Source organism: Agelaius tricolor, unplaced genomic scaffold (genome assembly GCF_023055355.1).
Source record: "Agelaius tricolor isolate 1412-34295 unplaced genomic scaffold, bAgeTri1.0.p SCAF_23, whole genome shotgun sequence".
In the NCBI taxonomy this organism is placed as follows: domain Eukaryota; kingdom Metazoa; phylum Chordata; class Aves; order Passeriformes; family Icteridae; genus Agelaius; species Agelaius tricolor.
The window spans coordinates 8,359,791-8,381,987 of record NW_027269283.1 but is presented as its reverse complement, the minus strand read 5'-3'; the positions used below and the strand labels follow the sequence as shown (position 1 = coordinate 8,381,987).

Here is a 22,197-nt window from a genome sequence, read left to right as displayed (position 1 = left end):
TGTTCTTGTGTAAGATTATTTTCTTTAGTCAGCACCTGTCCTCCGAGCTGATTCCATTTGTCATTTAATCAGCTTGGTGGGAGGTTTGCCTATAGAAAATCATACAGCAATAGAAAGAATGATGTCTGTGTATTTACTCTTTAAATCTATTTATGTGAATGTGATGGATGTTGCACTCAAACACTTTCAAATGCAGCTGGTTTGGACAGTGAAAGTAGCTTCTTATCTGAGAGGCAGATTAGTCAAGCTCCTAATTGAAGAGGTGGCTCTGAGCATGACAAGGAAAGGAACAAAAGAGTACAAAAATGATGAAAATTTGTGCTTGATTTCCAACTCAACTACTAACTCACTGAAAGTATGATTCATTGTTGCAGTGTCAGTGTGTGCACCCCTCAGCGGTGAGACTGAGCACAGGATCCCTCGTACCTGGCCATGAGTTCATAAGTTTTCTGCATCTGTGGTTACTCTACCATGCCCAAGGTTCTTCAGTTCTTTCCTGAGCTTATTGCATGGATTTCACTTCTGTAGTTACATCAGAGCCCATCTCCCCTCCTGCCTCGAGTTAACTAAACTCCAAACATACATACAATTTAAGAAACCCAAAATACATTGTCAGTGGTTTACGTTTTTGGCTGCAATTTGCCATGACTTGGCTCCCTCTTCTGGAAAAGGGGGCAGTAGCAGAGTGAATAAAAATACTTCATAGTTTCATTTCCTGCCCAAATAAAGGGAGGAAAGCCTACAACTAAATGAAAGCTAAAGTGGTTACTACACGTGGTTCCCCTCAGTCTCTACTTGCAGCAAAGCTCGTTGTATTTGTGTTCTCTGTGTGCAGCAGGTCTGTGTGACTGTGCCTGACTTTGCCACAGGCCTTTTGGGGAAGATCTCTTCTGAGGAAAAAATAAAAGCAAAGGATGAAGTATGACTTGATGATTTTTACTTTTTCAGCAACCTCCTCTGTGGAGCTGTCTTTGGTCTGTATTTCACCTTTTTGCTACTTCACTCTCAAAGGTTCAGCTCAATAATAGCGTTTTGCCTCCTGATTTATATAGCAAACTGTTCATCAGGGGCCTGCCAAGGGATTCATGCTGGGAGAAGGATATTTGAATTACCTAAATATTAGTCCACTAAAGGCTTCATTCCACCAAGGACTGAGAGGTTTCTGGCTGCAGGAATAGCTGACAGGAGGTGTCTGCCCTGCACCTGCGCGTTTTGGTGCAGCCCAGCAGCCCTGGTACCTTTCCCAGGGGCCATGCACGACCTTGCTCAGGCTGTGCGGGAGCTCCTCCATCCTTTGCTCACCCGAAGTTTTGCCGTTCCAGCTTCCAGGCTGCAGTCGGCCACAGCATCACCTGAACGATGCCTCAACAAGGCTCCTCCAGCCTGCTCGTTCATGATCTTTAAGTGAGTCACGAGTCCCTTTGTTGCGGACTGAGATAAGCATCATTTCAATTATTTATTTCCACAAAGGAGTTTGATTATCTCTTTCAGATACAGCAAGGCAGCGCCTCTATCCAACAGATATAAATCAAGCTGTAACACCACTCATTCCTATTTAGTTTATCTTCGGAAGCGAATGTTATACTCGCTTCTAATCCTTAAAAAGCAGAAGCAGCAGAGACTTTTCTGCCGGCAAACCCATGAGAGCAGCGGGAGCAGGGAGCGATTCCCTGCCCAGGTACGGGAGCAGAAGGACAGACCCCGCTCCGTCCCCTCTTTCCGTGCCCTCGCTGTGCCCGCTGGGGGTGTCAGCAATGACCGGAGCAGAGAGAACGAGCGGAGCCCCGCGGTTCGCCGGGGCCGGCACCTGCCCCTCCGGAGCCCTCCGGTTCCGCGGCTGCCGGGGCTGGCAGAGCGGCACCGGCACCGGGCCGGGCGGGACTTCCCGGCGCGGCGGGCGGGGGCGGCGGGAGGCGCTGACACGTGGCCGCGGCCCGGCGGGGGAGGGAGCGGCGGCGGGGCCGCGATGTGAGCCGGGGAGGCGGAAGGCGCTGCCCGCATGGCCGCGGGGGGCGGCGGCAGGAATGCGCCCCCGGGCAGCGGCCCCCGCGACGGCATGAGGCGGGACGGCGGCACCGAGCCCTACTGGTCCAGGTAAGGCTGGAGCCTCTCCCGCTCCCGGGGAAGCCGCTCCGCTGCTGGCGGCGCTCTCCGGGACTCCCCGGTGCCCTCCCCGCATCCTCGGTCCCCGCAGCTCCCGGGAAGGATGCGGCTCCGGGATGGAGGCGGTCGGGCGGCCCGCAGCGCTCCCGGAGAGGCGATTCCGGAGGAGCTTGGTGCTCCCGGTCGGACCGGGACCCTCCTGTCCCTGTCGCGCTGCTGCCCTCCGGGAGGGATACGGTCCCGCCGCCCCGGGCGGCTCCCGCTGTCTCGCTCCTCCGGACTGCCGCAGGCAGGGTAGAAGGAAGGGGGAAGATAGGGAATTACTGTGAAAAACAAGGGAAAAAAAACCAAAAAACAAACAAACCAACTATTGAGCTTATTTCTGGCCTGTAATCAGTGAATTAAACACAAAACCGCTATGAGGTTCTTATCGAAGTGTTCCAGTGGGGATGTTTGTACTGGCGATAGTCATTCATTGAGATAAAGTCTGGAATAGGAGCTGGGCAGCAAGCTAGACAGCCTGAACTGCTCTTGATGCAAAGTCATTAAAATAGTTAAAATGCAGTTAAACCCCCAGTGAGCACCTCTAACAGCAGGGGCACAGGCAGAGGCAGGGTGATCCAGTGTCCGGTGCTGCTCCTCTCTGCCTCCCTGGCAAATTCATCCAGCACCAAGACCTCAGGATCAGCCCCTTTTCCCATCTGAGGCGGAGTGAGATGCTGATTCCAAAGTACCAGTGGGGCAGATGGAATTCATGGTCTGAGGCTTTTCCAAGCTGGGAGCCCCTGGACTCCCTGTGCTTGAGAAATCTGGCTCGGTTTCAGCTGCTGATGTGTGGCTGCCCAGCCCTGGGGCTCCCCCCTTCCCCTCGCCTTGGGGTCACACTGCGGTGACAGCCGCAGGACGGACAGGTGGCACCCGTGCCAAAGCACAGGGACACGGGGCCAGGGCAGGGATTGCCCCTGGATGAGTTGGTGTTTCTCGTCCGTGGCTCTCTGCAGGGGCAGCAGGCTCTGAACTGCTGTCCCGAGGGGGAATCCTGCACTCACAGATTGGGATGTCTCATCAAATCCACGCTCACTCTGAGTAACGGGGTGGGTCTTAAAGAAGACCTTTGGCACAGAGGCGCGTAACATTTGAAGGTTTTTTCCCCCCCAAAGCACTTAGGAAAATTCCTTCTCTGTCTCCCCCTTGCTAACTTTTCCCTAAGTCTTTGAGAAGTGGGAGTGGTGAGACCTCACACCGGATTTTCATGAGGAAAAACTTTAGTTTATAGGCTTCTCCTCTAGGAAAAAAAAACCCAAGAAAACATTTGACCAGAACAAGCTCTCCTGTTTCTCAAATCTCTTCGGAAAAATGCAAAACATAGATAACACTTTCCAAAACAAAAGTGATGACAACAGCCTGTTGATCGAGACAGACATTTTAAGTGATTCTGACCATGCTAAGTGCTGCTAATAATTGAGAGAATCCTGTTAATGGGAAGGAGCAGCAGGATAACCCTAAGGCACCTCAGATCATTATCTATATTGCTGTAGTTCACAGCAGCTGAGATCATGTCCCCATTGTTTAATGTAGACACAGAGGTGGTTACAACCCTTCTTTGGGGAGGTTTTATGGAGGTTTTATGGCCTAAAAGTAAACTGGGCAGGCGGAGGTTGAGTAAGGAGGAGTAAAAAGGGGGAATGAGCCACCAGATCATTGGAGCAGGTTTATCAAGTTGTGTCAAGTACCTCATTGGGTGAAGTGAATTTGGTGGACAATTTGTGAACAGTATATGCAAATAAATAACTTTCATATATTCCAAGTAGGGAGTTACTGCCGTGGGGGCAAGGTCTTATCAAGTGGGGGAAGTGACATGGGTTCTCTTTTCATGCTCCAACAAAAGACATGCCAGGCAGCCTTCCAAGATCTGTCAGTGCAAGGAGAGATAAAAAGTTATCTTGGCAGGTTTATTTTTCCATCTTTGTTCATGCTCCTTCTTCTTTTGTCCTCCCTTTTTCCAACTGGCTTCTCCTTCCTCTTCCACTCTTCTTGCCTTGTGTTTTCTCCTGCCTGCCTTTCCCAAACTTTTCTGCAGGTTTCCAATGGCTCCATTATCACACATCTCTTCCAAGAACAGCATTTGGCGATTTCTGTTTGGGGCTTGAAAAAGCCCTCATGTTTATGAGGCACATCTGGACAGTTAGAGAGCATTTCTTAATGATGATCCTGACATGCCAAAGCAGAACCCCCTGGGCAGTGGATGTGTTTAAACATTTCTGGTTTGACTGAGGGAAGACCAAAGCAGTGAAAAGAGAAATCAGTTGCTGAAGGCTGCACACAAAGGCCACCAGCAGATCCAGCACTGGATGTGGGGCTCACAATTTGGATGGTGCCTCCAGGAGAGAAAAGCAGCATGAAAAACTCACTGTGCCCTGGGAAAGCAAATGACTCCAGAAGCCACTCTGCATCTCCCAGCCTCCGGCTACACCTGAAGACAAGGGGTGATTATAAAAGTTTCTTTAAGCTCCAGAGATAAAAGGAGTCCTACCCCTGGCCACAGGCTGATCTCCGGTCACCTGATCTTTGCCCAGAAACAACACTCAGTTGTTTTTTCTGAGTTCTGTGCCCCTCATCTTTTGTCAACATAATGTTGCAGCTTTAGTTGGTTATTTGGGGTATTTTTAGTGGTTGGGATTTTTGTTTTACAAGTTCCTCACCCCGGGTTTAATAGTGACCTTGCTGAGAACTTTTTTCACATGGAAAACATAAGCAGGGCACACATTTCATTCCTGGCTGATCCATGTATGCCCTCAGATCAGTGTGCAAAGCACGCCTCTGCTTTATTATAATGTTTTCTCACCACCTCCACCTGGACTCAACAACTACTTCCAGCTCATATGAGCTGCTGAAATTTAATTTCATCTTTGCTTTTGCCGAAAGCAAGAAATGAAGAGAGGGAATAAACCCAGAGCTCGTTTGCTGAACACCACTTTGTTGCCATCTGCAGCTCTGTGGAGGGAGCTTGAGCACAGGAGGCAGACAGGAAGCCAGCAGCTTTCCCAGGAAAAAAAAGCCCTGTGTCCTCTGTGCTGCTCTTGTTGGCTGCTAGCTGGATTGGGAAAAAAAAAAAATCCAACAAGTCTCCCCTAAACCCCAAAGCTAGTTTTGACAGTGACAAATCATTAGCTTGGAGCTGGTCTAGAGCATGACAAAATCTGCTTGAGGAGTGGGGGGAGAAATTACTCCAAGCCTCTCTCTTGACAAGCATGTTAGATTTTGAAGGAGAAATTGTTGAGAAAGACAAAGAATGAGAAGTGAAGGGACTGTCAAACAGGGTTAAAAATAACAACCTGGGCATTATCTCCTGGCACAGGGGTGTCTGCATGGCTGCTGTGTTGGTGCCACGTCAGTCAGTCCTGCTCGTGGTGGAGATGATTGTAAATTAAAGCTATAGGCAGGGAAGCTGGAGAAGAGTGTTTTTGAAGGAGGATGGTCCTGTGGGCCTGGGAATGGGTGATGAGGGAAGTGTGGACACACCATGGTTGACAGGGGGACCACAGGCACCAGCTGCCAGTGCTGGGGAGATTCCCTGGGTGTGGGTGGCTGCAGCTTGGGCTGCTGGGTGTGCTGTGTTTGGAGCTGGTGGCGTGGCTGGGAGCTCAGCACCAGCGTGTGGGCTCACCCCCATTCTGCCCTGGGCTTCTGCCAGGGCCTGGGGAGTGTCCCCTGCTGGTGGCTGGGACAGTGGGAGGGCAGGGGGCACAGGGGGTGACGGCACTGATGTGCTCTCTGTGCATCTCCCAGGAGCTGTTTCTGATCTCTCTCTAGAGAGGGGAACTGAGGTAGAGATGCCCTCCCTGGGAGGTGGGTGCTGTGCTCTGCTGATGGTCCCTGTGCCCATCCTATGCAGATCAGGAGCTGCAGTTCCCAGTTCTTCTTCTAGTTAAGGAAAACACCCACAGATATTGCAGATGGCTTCTGGCCAAGAGCTGTTGCTGGGACAGGCTGTTCGTAGTCATGCTGTCTAACACAGCTCTCTTAGCACCTGAAAATACCTGGAGGTCCTGACTCGTGCCTCAGAGGGGCTAAACTGGGATGGAATTGACAGCCTGAACCCCAGAGAGTCCATCCCAACAGTGACCTGAGTGTCTGCCAGAGCCCTGCAGACCGGGGCAAAGGAGGGAGGCGAGTCAAGAGAAATAAAAGCTGGATAAATATTTGCTCTGTGGCATCTACTGGAGAAATTCCTCCAGCAGGAAAACACACTGCAAATAAAGATACCCTGTGCTGCTGGCCCTGCTTGCACTGCCAGACAGCTCAGCTTGCTTTTGCCCCTTTGGGGATCTCAGGCATCCTTGAAAAATCCATCCTAACCACTGTGCCCTGACTGGGGGATCCATTTGGTTGGTGGGAGCTGTGTCTCAGGGAAATCAGGGGATGCTTGGAAGCAAAGCCATCTCCACCCAGTGTCCAAGGCTGCATTTGGAGGAGGAGAACCAAGGGACATCAGACAGGGCTGCTCAAAAAGCCACCCAGGAAGAGTCATAAGGGCTTGGGCTAATTATAGTCTGAGTGGTGGTTGGAGGTTTGTGAAATAGGAAGTGTTTCTGGCTGCATGGCTGCTTTGCTCAGTGAAGAGAGTCTCGGTGATGTGCAGGAGGGGATGCACCTGCAGTGCCTGTCTCTCGTGGGGAGGAGGGGACTGCACGCCAGGCTGGGCACTGAGGAGCCACTGCCATCACTCAGCACCAGATTACATCAGTTTGGTGGCTCCAGAAAAACTCCAGAGATTCCCTGTCAGTGGTGTGGAGGGCTGGCCCCTCCCACAGAAGTGCCTGCCACATACAGCCAGGACTGGCCCAGGGATCTTGGTGGGGGATGCTTGGTCTGGAGGGTGAATCAGGCTGGTGGCACCAGTGACAGCAGTGGCTGTGATTTCCTGTGCTCTGACTTAGGCTGGTTATCTGCAGCACATTCTGTCTCCCTCCCTCGCCAGGGGATGGGTTAGATTTAATCTGTTACCCCTGGTGAGGTTTCACTTCTCAGATGGCTGATGTCACCCACAAAAACTTCTGTTTGATTTGTCACTATTCCTTAGCTTCGAAAGGAGGGGTTTAATTCCTGTCTTTGTGCTAGTCCAGGTTCCTCCTGTGTAACCTCTGCTGTTGTTGTTTTGCACTGAGCAGAACGTTGAGTCATCTGCAGCCTCTGTGATAACTATAATTAGGAGAAAATGCATTTACAAAGCTCTTTCCTGTGATGCAAGCACGTCATTGTCCTTGCAGGGAAATCATTCCTGCCATGCTTCCAGGTGGGTGTGAGCAGCTACTGATTACATTTGACACTCATAGTCTTTGCATGGATTTTCCTAGCTGGATGTGCTGCCTACAGAGGAAGAGGTAGTCTGAAGCCATCATTATATTCTCCACTTGTTGTGAGCATGATCCCTACTGATGTAATTAAACATAAAGGAAGAGAATATAGAGTGGAGTAGTAGTCAAAGAGAACATTGAGAGTGTGTCATACACCCAGAGATTTATTTAGTCCTTTGGAATAAAAATAAAAGTCAAGAGAAAAATATATCCCTGGAGTTTTGTCGGAACATCAGTTGGAGAGGCTTCTTGAGAGAAATGGAGTAAAGAATCCTGGAGATGCTCAGGTCTTATTCTCTCCCTCTTACACAGAGTTATACAGGGTTTAGGATAAAGGAAGAACTGTTGATCTGGTAATAAAATGCTGCTGTGCTTATCAGGATAACTGCAGGTTATTCTGAACACCCCAGAATGACTGGAGAGACAGAGCTCAGCCCCACTCCAGTGAAAGCTCATAAAGGTTTCCCTTTGCTGCAAGGGAAAAGTGCAATTTACAAACTATCTTAGTGGCTAAATAATAGAAAATACCTCCACACATCACTGGCTGCTGTGCTTTACTCCATCACCTCGATTGTTGCAGGTTCAGTAGCTCAAATTTATCAGTGCTGTGCTCCTGGAGATAACAGAGATTATGGCCCTGGACTGGCAGCAGGGCAGGCAGGAGTTGTGCCTGGAAACATCCCATCTCTGAAAGGTTTTCCATGGCTGGTTATGCCCACCTGCCCTCTGCCTTTGGTGAGGGATTTATACCCAAAATCTCCTGTTGTATTGTCCTGCTGGGGTTTCTCTGACCCACACATGCAGTGTCCTGCAGCCTTTGATTTCCCTGTGCTTTTCTGTGGCAGGCTGGGGTCAGTGGAGCCACTGTTCCTGGAACTGGCTGGGGCTGGTGATTAAAAACCAGCCCACCTCTGGTTTTGCAGCAAATGGAGATATGACTGAAGAGAACTTCCTCTCAGGGTAAGCCCAGGAAGGGGCTCTGAGAGCATTTCCCAGCTGGTTGGCATGACTGAGGCAGGTCAAGCCCTGGTTACTCATTCCTCCAGCAGAGAGACGTGAGGTTTGCCAGTTTCTGTGTTATTCTGTGCACTCGTGCGTGTGCACAGTAACAACAGTTCCAGCCCTCTAAACACCACCTGAAACACTTCCAGTTCCTCCTGCCAGAGGTTAGCCCTGAGCTGCTTATCTGCCTTGTCAGAAACAGCAATAAATCCATCTCCAGCAGGTTCACCTGTTCTGCTTTTCATTGTTCCTTCACCTCCCCCCTGTGAGGGCCCGTTTACACCTTTATAAATGGGTTTGTGCTGTGTGGGATTAACCCCCATTTATCATCATTCCACTACAGAGAAATCAGCTCTCTGTTTGATGTAAAAGGTGACCCAGGTTGTTTCCCACATGGAGGGTGGGTGTGTTTAGCAGGGTGGAAAGCCCAGAGGTTACTGCCCTGGTACAGTGAATGCCCCTGGAGCACAGAGTCTGTTAGCTCAGTGCTTTGTGCTCTGGCCTCTGGGCAGAGAAATAATCAAACACAAATAGTACCAATAGTGGGTGTTCTTACTCAGCTTTTAACTCTGTAATTCACTGGCAAAGGGGGGCACCCAAAGTGGCATGGCTGAGACAAGGCAGAGGGATGTACCTGACATTTGCAGCAAAATGTGTTTGTTTGCTCCAGAAGCCATCACTGACTTGCTTCTCACCTACTCCTGTAGGAGCCCTTTTCTTGAGGCTGAGAATTCACACCCCAGAAATATATATTCTGTTAACATATTTTGACTTTAATAATCTAAAATTTCTTGTCTGTCCAGGCTTAATTATTTTGCTTATCTCTCTGAGCTCTTCAGGCCCATCAAGTCTTGTCTCTCTAAAAAATTCCTGCATATCCCTCCTTTTTAGGATGGGTAACACAAATCACTTCCCCTGGGGAATGGGTAGAAATGCCAAATAACTAATATCTGCTACCAAGAGGTGTGTCTCATGCAGGTGCTTCCAAGTCATACCCTGACCTCTCCTTTGTTATCCTTAACTTTTAAAGAACAGTTTTTTGTTTGGGGGTAAAAAAGCAAACAAACCAGGTTCCTTCCTGCCTTTCCCTCCATCTGCAGCCAGTGATGCCCAAGCAGCCCGTTCCACCTTGCAGCCTGTGGACAGACATTTGCTGCTGGAGTCAAATAGTGTTTGGGATGAAGCTGGCACCATTCCTAAAAGCCAGCAGATGGGATGCACTCTGTGCCAGCACCGCTGTGCCCGGGGGACTTGTGCTGACCTTCATTTTATCCAGACAGACTCGGCTGGCAAAGCCAAGCTGACCCCCAAACCCTGGCTGTGCAGGGACCCAGGGGGCCCAGCATCCCCCTGCCCTTTCCCACCTTCCTCTCCCTCCCTGCAGGCCTGAATGCCGTGTGTGGACAGCGATGCTGCTGCTGGGGACCTGCCTGCTGTACTGTGCCCGTGTCACCGTGCCCATCTGCGCCGTGGCACTCAGCTCCTACTTCGACTGGGACAAGAAGCAGTTTGGTGTCGTGCTCAGCAGCTTCTTCTGGGGATACTGCTTGACACAGATTGTTGGAGGACACATCAGTGATCAGTACTGGAAATTATTCTCATGTTTTCTTGGTTAAATGATGCTTAGCTTGGTTTTGATGCCTCAGTTCCAGTTCCAGACCCCAGCGATGGGGTGGAGGGTCCAGTGTGTCCATGGGGAGAAGCTCTGGCTGAGAAGGGATGTGGGGACTTTAGACTGGCCAGATAGAAGCTGTGGATGTCTCATCCCTGCAAGTGATTCTAGGATTCTGTGAATACAGCTTTTCTGATTTGATCTGCACAGGTGATCTTTGTTTTCAGTTCAGCACTTCCAGTCTTTCTGCCCTATATTCTCTTGCAGTCTTTTCTCAAGCAAGTCCCCATACACTGTTTCCATCATGTTTAGAAAAACTGTCTCCATTGTGTCATATGAATTAAAAAGCAAACAATTTCCCCAGCTGGCTGTAAGGGAGGATCTGAATCGTTACCTGCTTGAGTCCCTTTCCCCAGCCAATCTATTCTTAGTGAGAGAGCTTTTCTATGAAATCTTTTGTGAGGAGCACATGCCTGGAAGGGATGCATTATCTGTGAAGTGCACTGTGCTATTTAATTGAGGTCCTTAAGAGTTTGCAAGAAAACACCCAGAGAAACCTGCATGGTAAAAGGCAGAGCTGAGGATTGCAAAAGAGCAAATGGAAAACACCATCACTGGTTAAGAGAAGCAGAATGGTGGAAGCAGAGTGGTGGCAGCAGCTGGGCTTCCCCTCCACCACCATCAGAGAGTTGAGTGGCTCAGTGCTGTGAGATCTCTGGGATCAGTTGGATGGGCAGGGCTGGCAGGAACTGGGAAGGGAAAAGGTCAGAGCTACTCCCCAAGGGCCAAGAGAAGAACAGGTTTGACCAAAAGGCTGCTCCTAAAAACAGGTTAAACTGGGAAGGGCACTTGAGTCTGCGCTGGAGGACTTTGCCCTTTTGCCCTGCTGTCTTTGATAATGTGTTTTCTGTCTTCCAGAATAGGAGGTGAGAAAGTCCTCCTCCTTTCAGCATCAGCCTGGGGGCTCCTCACAGTCCTCACCCCGCTGCTCACCCACATCACCTCAGCCCATCTGGTTTTTATGACCTCCTCCAGGTTCCTCATGGGGCTCCTGCAAGGTGAGGCCCCTGTCCTGACTGTCTGTGTGTCTGTCTGTCCAGGGGCCTCCTTGCACAGAGGCTCACGTGCAGCACATTGAGATGCAAGTCCCGTGGTTTGCAGTGCATGAACCCTTCCCATGGGTGTCTGGGCAATTCTCTGCCTCAAAACAGCCTCCACATCCAGAACTTCATGGGAAAACCAGTGACATTTCTAGAGAAAGTCACTGACAAGTCATTTCCCTGTAGAAATCTCTTTGCCAGACAGGGGCTGCTGGCTTTGGAAATCATCTCTGGTCACGTTTGGTTTTCCACCTTTTAAAACTCCTTCAAAACACTCAAAGAAAATTGGCCCTTGCCAGAACTTTTGGATAATTTGGAGTGATTTTCCTTCCCTCTTGCCAAGCTGCAGCACTGGGAAGTGCATTGGCACTGATGGATTTACAGTAGCAGTGGTGATGATGAAAAGGGATTACAGAGAAGGCACAAAAAACCCTTTGATGGCGATGGATCCACTCAGTTTATTTTATATCCCTGTTTTGAATTCACCAAAGCTTTTGCTGCTTTGTCTCAGCGTTTTGCTCACTCTGGATCTTTTAAATTTGGAGTTTCTTTGCCTAACTGCTCCCTGCCTTGCTGCTGTTTCTCTCAGGGGTGTACTTCCCATCCCTGGCCAGCCTGCTGTCCCAGAGGGTCCGGGAGAGCGAGCGAGCCTTCACCTACAGCACAGTGGGGACTGGATCCCAGTTTGGGTGAGTTCAGAGGCCTCTGAGCAGCAGTGACAGCTCTGGACACCCTATCTGATGAGATGCCATTAAATAGTTGGAGGCAAAACTCACAGCCCAAAGTACATGTGGATCCACGGGTCCTCAAGGACTCCTGCTGCAGCTGAGGAAGCCTCAGGCAGTTGCTGTCCTGCCTGCCAAGGATTTATGTATTGTTTTCTCTTTCTTTTCAAACCAGACTTTGAAGACTGTTTGCAACATTTAATTACTATGGGAAACAGCCCAATTCAGTAGGAAGAGCCTGACATTGGTCACCTGTCCTCTCTGATAGATGGGAAGAATAGAACTTCTCCATCTCTGCTGATCTCCATCAGAATTTCCTTTCTAAATGGGAAGGTTGCTTAAAAGCTGAATAGAAATATCACTGTGTCAAATCACTTAGTTTTCCAATGTTCTCATTTCTTTTGCTGCTTTAAACATTCTCTGGGATACTGCACACCACCAACCTCCTTTTCTTTCCCCAATGACCATTTTTCAGTGAGAGGCAGGTGAGAGTAAGGTCCCTTTCGGATTTCTCCTGCCACTGAGGATCTGGCCTGAGATGCCACTCAGGGAACAGGACAGGTTGCACAGGTGGGACTGGTGGCAGCACCCACACATGCAGTGACTGAGAAATTCTCCCTGTGAGGGTACTGAGGCCCTGGCACAGGGTGCCCAGAGCAGCTGTGGCTGCCCCATCCCTGGAAGTGTCCAAGACCAGTTTGGATGGGGTTTGGAACAACCTGGGACAGTGGAAGGTGGCCTTGCCCATGGCAGGGGGTGGAACAAGATGAGCTTTAAGGTCCCTTCCAACCTAAATAATTTTAGGGTTCTGTGGTTCAGTGACAGCAGTGTTGACCCCAGGGACAGTCGCCCATCAATGTGCTCAGTCTGAGCTCTCAGCCAGGCCATAAATCTGAGTGCTTTCCCTTGCAGAACTCTGCTGATTGGTGGTGCAGGATCTCTCCTCCTGGACTGGTACGGCTGGGAAAGTGTTTTCTACTTCTCTGGTTTGCTCACTCTGCTCTGGGTTTATTGCACCTGCAAATACCTCCTGAGTGAGAAAGGTGAGTCCAGATCCCTGGGGCTGCCAGTGCTCCCAAGGATCTGGGAACAAAGTGATTCCATTATTTTTGCAATTCCTGTGTGCCTGGTTTTAAACAAAGGCCTTTTGCTCAGATGTGTTCTGTAACACACGCTGTGTCTCACCCAAGATCCCCAACCCAAAAACCAGGATTTGAGCTCTTGCAATGCTGATTTCCTATTTCAAGTCCCACGCTGGATTATATCATTGCTGAGAGCCTGATCTGGCTCCTCAGTACTCTTTAAGCACCAGTGAAAACACAAACCAGAGCATGATCTTCAAAGTGGATTAAGCTAAAGCAGGACAAGATACTTACTCCAAACTAAGAGCATCTACACACAGAGCTTTTAAAAACCAGTTAATCCACAATATCTCTTCCCAAATAACTGCCTAGGAGTAATTCCACATATGGACAAACCATTACACCTGGCTACAGCATTATTAGGTGAGTGTGGTATGTAGGATCTGAGCTCACTGGGAGCTGGGTGTGTGTCTGGTGCTGCACAGAATCCAAACCCAGTCCCTACCAAGGGACTTCTGTTTCATTATAAAAGATATAAAACGCATGGGTGAAGGTGGCTGGATGGGGAGGGGTGTGGAAAAAATTTGGTCAGTGTAGCAAGGTGTTTCCATGAGCACTCAAGGCTGGTAGAGCCAAAAAACCAAGGGCTAGAAGGAGATTACAAGTGGTTGTACAGCAGTGTCCCAGGGCTGCACAGGTAATTACTGACCACAGCTTTCCTTGGGCTGTTTTCTTCCCTGCAGAACTCACCATCCCCATGAACTGTTTAACAAGAGGCCTCTCAGTGCCCAAGCAGACCAAAGTTCCCTGGAAGCAGCTGTTCAGGAAGGCACCAATCTGGTAGGCAGCTGCATGCATTGGCCAGGCTGGCAGCATCCTCTCTTTTCTCCTCTCTGGGCTTATTTCTCCTGCCTCTGTGGTTTTTGTCCACTTACTTATATATTTGAGAAGCAGAACCAGTTTTCTAATTCCTTCAGTATAAATAAAGAGCTGCAAAGGTAAGCTTGGCAAAGGTGGTTTATGTTCTGTCCACAGGGCTGTCAGCCTCGAATGTTGCTGGCAAATCTTTCTCCTTCCCAGGCTGTTCCCCCTGGATGAGTCCTGTGCTCCTCCAGAGTGACATTTTCCACGGGTCTTGTTGGAAATGCTGATTGTAATGGGCTCCTAACAAGTGCTGCTCAGGGGCCCTGCGTGGCACGGGCTGAGTTCTCATTGCTGCCAAACATCTTTTTAATGGCCATTTTCCCTTCGGGATGCTGCAGTGGGTACTGAAGCCCATCCAAGCGTGTTCCCAAGGGCTGTTTTAAGGCGAGGAGGAGGAGGAGGATGATGGGGCTGCAGGGCAGCAAACCTATTCCTGCCTTGAATAACAATGGAGCTGATAACAAATCCCTAGAAAACCCTAAACACTTCTCAGAGCAGGAGGGCTCTTGCCGGGCTGGAAGGGAAATGCAGTGGCATAATTAGCGCCTCAATTAACCTCTCCTGGCCCCGGGGCTGTGCGGTGGGGCAGCGAGGAACCAGCTGCAAGGAGAAAGCTGAAAGCAGTGGCAATCTGAAGCTAAAAATCAGCTGGAGCTGAAAATCTCTGACAACAATCTCGGGAAGGTGAAAGGAGCAGCTCTCCATGACAAAAATCCCCAGGGTTTGTGCTGGGAGCTGAGCCCTGGAGTGCCCCTCCTTTCCCAGGCAGCGTGACCTGTCCCTGCTGATTGTTTCCTCTCAGCTGTGTATTTGCAGGGCTGTCATCATCGCCCAGCTCTCCACGGCCAGCACCTTCTTCACCCTGCTCTCCTGGCTGCCGACTTTCTTCAAGGAAACTTTTCCAGACTCCAAGGTGGGTTGGCTCCAAAGCAGAGGCATTGCTGTTCAAAGGGGGCTGTGCTGGGTGCCTGCCAAAAGGGGGTGGAGGTGAGGAAGATGATGGCAGAGGGGTTTGGTGAGAGCACACTGGGAGGTTTCCCTGTGGGGTTTGGAGCTGTGGCACCTCTGCTCATGCTTTGGAGATCTCTCCAGATTGCAGAGGCTGGTTTCTAGCTGCTTGTTTAGGGATGATGAAGGGTGTAGGGAAGAGCAGGTTTTATTGGGTTTTAGACTGTTTTTCTTCTGAGAAAAAGATAATTTTTCAACTAGCACAAAGCTCATGACATTATGCTGTTGCAAATAAGCACCATTCACTCCTAATATTTTTACAGGGTTTTTAACTGGACTAACGTTGTACAGCTCAGGCCTGCCTGTGAAAATTACAATTACCATTAATAACAATAATGTCCACTTCAAAAATACTACAAAAGCTTCCCTCTCCTCAGCACAAATGATAATCCCATTTTTCAAAAAGCCAGGCAGTACTGATCTGGGCTGAGAGCTGGCATTTTCATCTTGTTCTCAGAAACTCAGTCTCCTCCACAATGGCTCTGTTAGCTTTTTACAATTTCCAGAGCTGCTTACAAATGCCTTTTCATATTACATATGTAAAGCTCTTTATGGCATACTTGATATTTATATTAAAATCATGTGTTAAACCAGCAAACATATTGTTGTGACAAGATCTGTGCACCTCGAGTAATGTGCTTGTGCAGCAGTAATTTACCATCTGTTAAGCATTATATCGTGGTGCCCTTATGTAAGATGCTCTATAGAGTGCTCCTGCAGCTGATAATCGTTTTGTGCAGTTTAAAACGGGCTGAGGCTGCTTGATTTTAAAGGATGGCTCAGGATCCCTACTGTGGGTAACCTGTGTCACCTGCTGGCCAAAATCCCTTGCTGCAGGTGAGCTGGGCAGGAATGGGTTTGCCCATTTGCTTCACCTGAGTGAAGGTGATGGAGGGTTTGGCTCAGGGTGATGGGCTGTGGGATGGGACAAGGCTGGGGTTGATGTGCTGAGCTGCTGCCAACAGACAGCACCACCCCACAGAGCCCATGGGCTCACATTGTCAAAAATGACCCAGACCCAGATTTCAAAGGCATGGGAAGATGCAGATGGGCCCTGGTGTGATTTCCAGGAGCATCTTTAACAGGATTATTCGAGCCCAAGATCATTCAGGCCTCCCACACAGCCCAAAGCCAGACAGGAAGGGGAGATGCCCCCACAGGGTGATGGGCTCTGAGCAAAGGGGGAGATGCTGGGGGAGGTGGGTGCATGGATGGATGAGTGGGTTCAACCAGCTGAGATGAAATCCAGCCTAGCCCACGCTGATTTCAGCTCCTGTGGGATCTGGGCACCAAAGTGCCCCTGAGCAGCTGTAATCCAGCTGACCACTAATGGTCTGTGATTACAGCTGCAGCTCACTTAATTGAAAATGGGCCGAAGGATGTTGGTACTCATAATGTTACCTAATCCTGCCATTAGAAAATCCAGCTCTGCTCCCTCAGCCTCACACAGTAATGCTGCTAATGAGCTGGAAGCTGCTGGAAATTTTGCCAGCAGCTCTGCTGAGGACCCACAGGAAACCCACACTGAGCTTCCCAGGGCTCTGTGGCTGCCCACCACGTCATCTTGCTGAGCAGTGAACTTTGCCATGTCTAATCCCTCTTTCCCAGACTTTTCTGCCTCTCCTCTGGATGCAGCATTGCTGGGGAAGAAGGAAAGACAAAAATCTGCAAATGCTGCAGGCTGTGATGCATCTGCTCCCTCACAGAGCTTGGAGTGGGGCACAGGGCAGCTGAGAGCTGGCTCTGCCAAGGGGGTGCAGGTGCTGAAACAAGTCCTGAGTGCTTCATTATTTCTTTTTTCTACAGGTACCACTGACTGTCAAAATATTTGCAAAAAAACTCAGCTCTGACAACAAATCTCTCTTGGTTTTCCCTCCTTTTCAGGGCTGGGTGTTTAATGTAGTCCCCTGGCTGGTTGCAATTCCGACGAGCTTGTTCAGTGGATTTCTGTCTGATCATTTAATTAGTCAAGGTGAGAGCTCTCTATGGCTTTTCCTCAGCTCTTATGGGATGTGGGAGGAGGAGGGCTTGTTGGTCGGGAGGAGACCCAGCAAATAAACACTGTGAGGTTCTGATATAAAGCAGAATAAATTGTCTAGTGTCCAAATCCCATTGGTGTGTTTGGGGCTCTCTTTGACCTCATTCACAATATCCCCGTGGAGATGACATCTGGGCATCTGAAATCTACTTATGTTGTAGTTTCCTGGCTGGACAACAAGGTGAGCTGTGCTTAACTCCAAGTGTCTCTTTCTTCTCCAGGGTACAGAACCATCACCATCCGTAAGTTCATGCAGGTAAGAGAGCTGGAGCTGTGGCAGAGGTACTTGAGTTACCACTTAAACTCTGGTTATGTGGCAGACTAGACCTTGCATGGAGCTGGGTGAGGGGTTGTGGATGGAAACAGGATTTTCTGCCTTTGCACATTACCTGGTGGTCAGGATGTGTGAAAGGACATCCAGAGGAAAACCCTGGCTGAGGAACAGAGCCTGGATTAATGGCAGCATTGAGCACAGGGAGTGCTCTGGAGGGGTTTTCTTGCACAACCTGTCCCTGGTTCATCCCAAATGACCCCTTAGGTACTGAGGAAGTAGCAATACAAGGGTGAGCAGAAATAGAAATGCTGGGTGAGAACACAGTGTGTCCTCTGATCTGCAGCATCACATCCCTCTGGACACACCTCTGGCACAGAAGGACATTGGGGGAGAAAAAAGGAGCACAAGGTGCACACAAACTCATGGCATTGGAAAAGGGAACAGTTTGTTCGTGGCAGGAGTTGCTTTCTTCTTGCAGAAAACGTGCTGTGGTGTTTAATTTTCCCTTTTTTCCAGGTCATTGGCTCTGGTGTCTCAAGCATTTTTGCTTTGTGCCTTGGCCAGACCTCCAGTTTCTGCAAAGCAATAGTGTTTGCCTCAGCCTCTGTTGGACTGCAGACCTTCAACCACAGGTGAGGAGAGCCATGGGGACCCTCAGCTCCCCTGCACGTTTGGCATTTTGGGGTCTTGGAGGAGACCTGGCTGTGAGAACAAGAACTGGCACTTACCTGAGCGTCGTTTTTGGGACCCTGTGAGGCTGGTGGAGTTTGGAAATAATCCAGCAAACCTCTAGCATGGAAGGGCTTGGACCAGCCAGGAGGAGGGAGATGGAGCAGGAGGGGAATTAAACACTGAACACTTTGAGTTGAATTGTTTTCCTTCTGATACTCACCTGCTTTACTCTCAGCTTCTCCTGCCAGTGCCGTTTCTTATCCAGGAGCTTTCCTTGTGTTTGAAAAATCAAATGTGTTAGTGATGGAAAAGCAGTCATGTTCCATTCAGGCAGCCACTGATCTCCCCCTCTGTCTCTCACCAGTGGCATTTCAGTAAACGTGCAGGACCTGGCCCCCTCGTGTGCTGGCTTGCTCTTTGGTAAGGATTCTGTGGGGTTGCTGTGCTGGAGAGGTGGGGACATGGTCAGCAGCACCAGGGTTTGAGCAGGAGCAGCTCTGGGCAGTGCCTGCCCTGTGTGTGCAGTCTCAGCTTCCTTCTGTGACAAACCTGCAGTGCTGGGGCACATGGCACCACCAAGGTGCCTTTGTGCCTCTCTGAGGGGCTCTGCTGCACCCAGGGCTGGCCTGGGGCTGTGTCAGTGCCCAGAGCAGCTGTGGCTGCCCCTGGATCCCTGGAGGTGTCCAAGGCCAGGCTGGACAGGGCTTGGAGCAGGGCTTGGGGAAGGGGTCCCTGCCCATGGCAGGAGGATGGAATGAGCTGAGCTTTAGGGTCCATCCCTGCTCAAACCAGTCAGTGATTCCACAGTCACAAAGGCATTTTGCCCAACATGCAGGGCAGGGGTTGGTGGCAGTAATGAAACCACTCATGTCTGTGGGTTTTCACAATTTCTTTTCACACCTTTTCTTTCCAGGGGTTGCAAATACAGGAGGAGCCCTCCTAGGTAAAGTACATTCCTGCAGCTCCTCCTTTCCTCTCCCTGCAGAGGGCAGGATCCAGCCCAGAGCCTTTGCATTTTCTCCTCTGCAGGTGTCATTTGTGTGTACCTGGCTGGATACCTGATTGAGACCACTGGCTCCTGGATTTCTGTTTTCAACCTGGTGGCAGCTGTGAACAGCATTGGGCTCTGCACATTCCTCCTGTTTGGAGAGGCCCAGAGGGTGGACACAGACTCTGAGTATGTGGATCTTTAGAGATGAGCCCAAGAAGCAGCTGAAGGACAGAAGAGTGTCACATCTATGGATCATTCTTGCACAAGTGCCAAAGAACGTTTTACTTTTTTTTTTTTAAGGTGTTTTAACGGGAAAAAAATATGCTGAAACCAAGTACATAATGGGTCTGGATGAAACCCACGGGAGAAAAGAAATTTAGAGTTCATTTTTCTGCTCAGGGCTGTAGCTGGTGGCTTGCAGAGCCACCCAGCTCAACATCTCCAGTGAGAATATGGTCTGTGAGACCAGTTTGTTCCAGCTTGTGTCTCGTGGACAAATATCCTTGTGGCCAAAGCAGCTGACCTGGCCTGTCCCCCAAGGCTGCTCCTGAGGGGAGCTGCTCCTCCCTGTGGGAGTGGGGCTGCCATGCTCTGCTGTGCTGTGCCACCAGGTGTCCTGTGGGGTGTGACACCAGGAACGCCCCAACGAGAGCCTGTGCCCTTAACCCCTCGTGTGCCTTTGTTCTGCAGCAGGTACAGCCCGGTCTCCTGGGCTGTGAGGTGAATTCCAGGCTTCCCTTCAGGGCTGTGTGGCTGGGTGTGTGCCCTGGGCCACGGGGCTGTGCCAGGCCTGCTGTCACAGAGCTGGGAGAGGCCTCCAAGCCAAGCCTGGCCTTGCCCAAGGGCCCAGGGTGTCCCTTCTCTCCCTGGGGGCCTCACCCCAGCCCTGAGCCCAGGTGGACCAGCTGCACCATGAGAGCAGAGCTGAGCTGGGCCCTGGGGTCAGGCTTAGCTGGGCTGGCCCAGCAGTGCAGCAACAGCTGAGGAATCCCCTCTGGAGCTGCTTTGGGAAGTGCTGTGAATGTATGGGAAGAACTGGTCACACTCTGTGCCGTGGATCTACAAGTCCCAGATGCTTTCTGCATGATTAGATGTGTCCTGCACGTGCTCTCAAAGCACTGAGGGAGACTTTCCAAAGAGCTTGGCATAGGCAGGTTTTGTTTCTATGTTAAGCATAAATCAAATTTCTGCATTGGGCATCCACAGGGATGCGGATCCCTGTGGTTCCCTGTGTCAGAGAGAAATACTTGGCTGTAGACACCTCTGAGCTTGAATGTCTTAAAATTATTTATAAATATTTTAAGATTTAAGCACCAAATGCTATATTTTATGTACTTGAGGCCTGATTCTGCATGCTTGTTTTGAGTGGTACTCCCACCAAATCCAGCACTGTTTCTCAAAGAGGAGGATCTGCCAGCCTCCAGTGTTTGGTTCTGTAGGATCAATTTTAAAGGTGAATTTCACACTAAAGCATTTCATTGCTTCTCCTCCAGTCCTCTGATTGCAGCCTGAAAGGATCTCTTGGGTTTCTGTAGTGCTTACCAGAAATCTCAGGCTAGGAGCAGGTTTCCCAAGGATCTATAGCAGGAAAGCTATAGATTCAGGTAAAAAAAAATCCTATTATCCTCTTCCTCACCATTTTTTTTGGCCAAATTTCTTCTTGGAAGACATTTTGGAGCTGTGTAAAGTTTCTGAATGGCCTGGTTTGTAGTGAAAATACTGCCAGCCTTTTAACTGCAGAGAGACTAATGGGCATCACTAATCTGAGCTGAGCCACTTACTGGGCAGAGTTAGAGATAAGGATGGCACTGCTTGATGTCTTCCCAAGAAAAGAAAGAATCTATGTGGCCTGATGGGACAGAGAGATAAGAAAGTATTTTATTTTTCTCCTTCTGTGCTCTTTTTTCTCTAAAAGGCTGTTTGCCACCATAGGTACCACTCTGTATTGGGGTGCTGCAGGGCCAGGAAGGCTGCTGGGAATCTTAAATCAGTAAATTGGGAAGAACAGCCAGTAACAAACAACAAACACAAACACAGCCAGGTTTGCAAAGAGGCCTGAGGCTGTGCAGCCTGTCCATCCCTGTCAGCTTGTCCTTTGTCCAGTCTGAGCAGATTGCTTGCATGGCCTTTGCTTTAGTGACAGAAAAAAGATCCCCATGGGTTTTGTGGGGTTTTAGAGCATCTTCCCTGGCCATCCAGGTCAGGAGCACAGGGAGTCAGTTCTGGTTCTCTTTGCTGGTTGCAGCATTTCTTGTGGAGGAGTTGATGGGTTTAAATCACTTACATTTGAATTAGGCTGCTTGGCCACCCCTTGGATCTGCCAGCTGGGAAATTTGGAACTGATCTTCAAAGGAAAGTGTTTGGCTGTGCCTTCTCTGTGAATCCAGCTACCATTCCAGTGAGCTGTCCAAGTTATCTGTCTCTGGAACTGTCTGATAAGTTAAATATTTGACCTACACTTGAGGCTTATGTTTCATTCTCATCACACCTCTTTGGTGAAGTATTGAAACTGTTTTATCTGTACTGTTATTTGTTTAAGCCAAAGCTTGTGGTCTGCAAGTTTTTGCTATGGAAGGACCTAAAAAGAATAAAGGCAGTGAATCATTTGCAAACTGTGGTTTTGCTTTGAGTGCAGAGATGTTAATTTGTGTGATCAGTGAGGGCCAGAGGAGAATATTTGATATGATAAACTCCTGGGGGAGGCTGTGCAGCGAGAGGAGCTGGGCTGGCAGATTTTCACAGCATCCTCACGTGTACATCAGACTCAGAGTTCATCCAGCTTCATCTTCTCACTGATTTGGGAAAAATGAGTGAAAAGCTGCCTTCAGCAAAGGTGTAGACAGTAAAGCATCAGCAGGCATGGTCCAGTATCACTTGTTAAGAGTAATGACACAAATGAAGTGATTCTTGGGTGAGGAGGGGCACACCCCGCACACAGATCACCTTCCACATGGTGATCCTGCTCAAAAAAAAAAAAAAAAAAAAAATCCATTTCCACCTTTCTGTATATCCTTGCCGATAGGTTCGAGCAGATGCCAACAGAGGGAGCTGTGAGATCTGGGATGTGGCAGCTCCTGGCTGGGAGAGTGCGGAGCCCAGCCCTGGCACAGCTGGCACAGCTGGCACGGGTAGCGTGGCTGGGCTGGCACAGCTGGCACAGCTGGCACGGGTAGCGTGGCTGGGCTGGCACAGCTGGCAGAGCCTGGCCCTGCCCACGAGCAGCCCTGGCTGGTGGCTCTCGTGGCTGGAGCTGCCTTTGGGAGCTCCAGGATTTGCTGTCCCCGTGTTCACTTTCACCCTCACAGGGCA

General features: G+C 49.8%; 1 protein-coding gene across 1 annotated transcript; it reads left to right on the top strand.

Annotated features, from left to right (window-relative positions):
* Positions 1 to 1,854: 1,854 nt before the first annotated feature.
* Positions 1,855 to 21,500, top strand: SLC17A9 (solute carrier family 17 member 9). The gene is made up of 13 exons (XM_071446744.1): positions 1,855 to 2,094; positions 9,847 to 10,044; positions 10,993 to 11,132; positions 11,764 to 11,863; positions 12,812 to 12,942; positions 13,725 to 13,821; positions 14,722 to 14,818; positions 16,798 to 16,885; positions 17,173 to 17,207; positions 17,742 to 17,857; positions 18,262 to 18,317; positions 18,811 to 18,840; positions 18,927 to 21,500. Exons 1-13 carry the CDS (start codon positions 2,000 to 2,002, stop codon positions 19,088 to 19,090), a joined length of 1,347 nt encoding a protein of 448 aa, XP_071302845.1. The 5' UTR covers positions 1,855 to 1,999; the 3' UTR covers positions 19,091 to 21,500.
* Positions 21,501 to 22,197: the final 697 nt, after the last annotated feature.

Bases quoted from the DNA above. Each gene is read 5' to 3' on its own strand.
- SLC17A9 (XM_071446744.1), top strand. From the start codon at position 2,000: ATGGCCGCGGGGGGCGGCGGCAGGAATGCGCCCCCGGGCAGCGGCCCC. The intron at 10,045-10,992 runs GTACTGGAAATT...TCTGTCTTCCAG, and splicing joins GGAGGACACATCAGTGATCA to AATAGGAGGTGAGAAAGTCC. The intron at 11,133-11,763 runs GTGAGGCCCCTG...TGTTTCTCTCAG, and splicing joins CCTCATGGGGCTCCTGCAAG to GGGTGTACTTCCCATCCCTG.